At 64.6% G+C, this 1,143-nt stretch overlaps 1 protein-coding gene across 1 annotated transcript in view; it reads left to right on the top strand.

Moving 5' to 3' along the window:
• Positions 1–1,143, top strand: part of STX1A (syntaxin 1A (brain)) — a 65,989-nt gene that overhangs the window by 63,501 nt on the left and 1,345 nt on the right. The window contains exon 9 of the mRNA XM_010007804.1: positions 438–607. Coding sequence (XP_010006106.1) covers positions 438–607 — 170 coding nt within the window. The remainder of the gene's footprint in view (positions 1–437; positions 608–1,143) is intronic.

Raw genomic sequence — 1,143 nt, 5'->3', positions numbered from 1 at the left:
CTCCCACTGGAACCCTCTGTGCTCAGCTGGGTGCTTGTGTGGATCACGGTGGCTGTCCCTGCATGTGCGTGGTCTCGTGAGCATCCTCTCTGGTGCTGCTGCTGTGGCCCTTCTCCCCCGCCCTGCCTCGGGTTCCAGCAGCATGTGTCAGTGTGGGACCTGTTGTGGCTTTGGTGTCACTTGAGATACCAGACAAGGTGGCCACCAGGACAGGCCTGGGGAACACTTGACCCTCACCCTTGCTTGCCGCCCTGCTGGGAGGTGCCCAGAGGGACTAAGCCCTCAGACCAGAGCCCCCAGCCCAGGGCACCCTGCTGATGGTTCCTCTCCCTCCCTCGCAGGGCCGCGGGGCAGGGTGACACGCGGACGGTGCCGGGAGCAGCGGGGCAGGGAGGAGCTGACCCTGCTGGGGCGCGGGCCCTGTCCCCGCTCTGCAGGGCGAGATGATCGACCGCATCGAGTACAACGTGGAGCACTCGGTGGATTACGTGGAGAGGGCTGTGTCTGACACCAAAAAAGCGGTGAAGTACCAGAGCAAAGCCAGACGGGTGAGTCACTGCCCTGGCTGGGGCCCACCCCCCCCTGCCTGCACTGCTGACACAGCATGGTGCAGCCTCACGGGCACTGCTGGGCACTGCTGGGCGCAGCGCAGGGCCTGCTGGTGGCACCAGCTGCAGCAGAGCTCACCAGGGATCAGCTGTGGGGCAGGGGTGCTGCCTGGGGTGGGGAGAGGGACAGGATGGATCCCATGGCCTGCTGTGAGAGCCACGACCCTTGCAGAGACAAGGCATGGTCCAGCACTGACCCTGAGGGCAGCACCAGCTGTCCCAGTCCCCACAGCTGGTCCCAAGTCATCTTGGAGACCCCATGTCACCTTGGAGACCCCGTGTCATCTTGGAGACCCTGTGTCACCTTGGGGACCCCGTGTCATCTTGGAGACCCCATGTCACCTTGGAGACCCCATGTCACCTTGGGGACCCCATGTCACCTTGGGGACCCCGTGTCATCTTGGAGACCCCATGTCACCTTGGAGACCCCATGTCACCTTGGGGACCCCATGTCACCTTGGGGACCCCCATGGCAACTGGCTCAGCTCTACCAGCCCAGGGCCAAAAGGGCAGCTGGGGTGCACATCCCTGCCCC

The sequence above is a fragment of the Chaetura pelagica genome, unplaced genomic scaffold, assembly GCF_000747805.2.
Source record: "Chaetura pelagica isolate M959 unplaced genomic scaffold, ChaPel_1.0 scaffold590, whole genome shotgun sequence".
In the NCBI taxonomy this organism is placed as follows: Eukaryota; Metazoa; Chordata; class Aves; order Apodiformes; family Apodidae; genus Chaetura; species Chaetura pelagica.
This window is presented reverse-complemented; position numbering and strand designations above follow the sequence as displayed.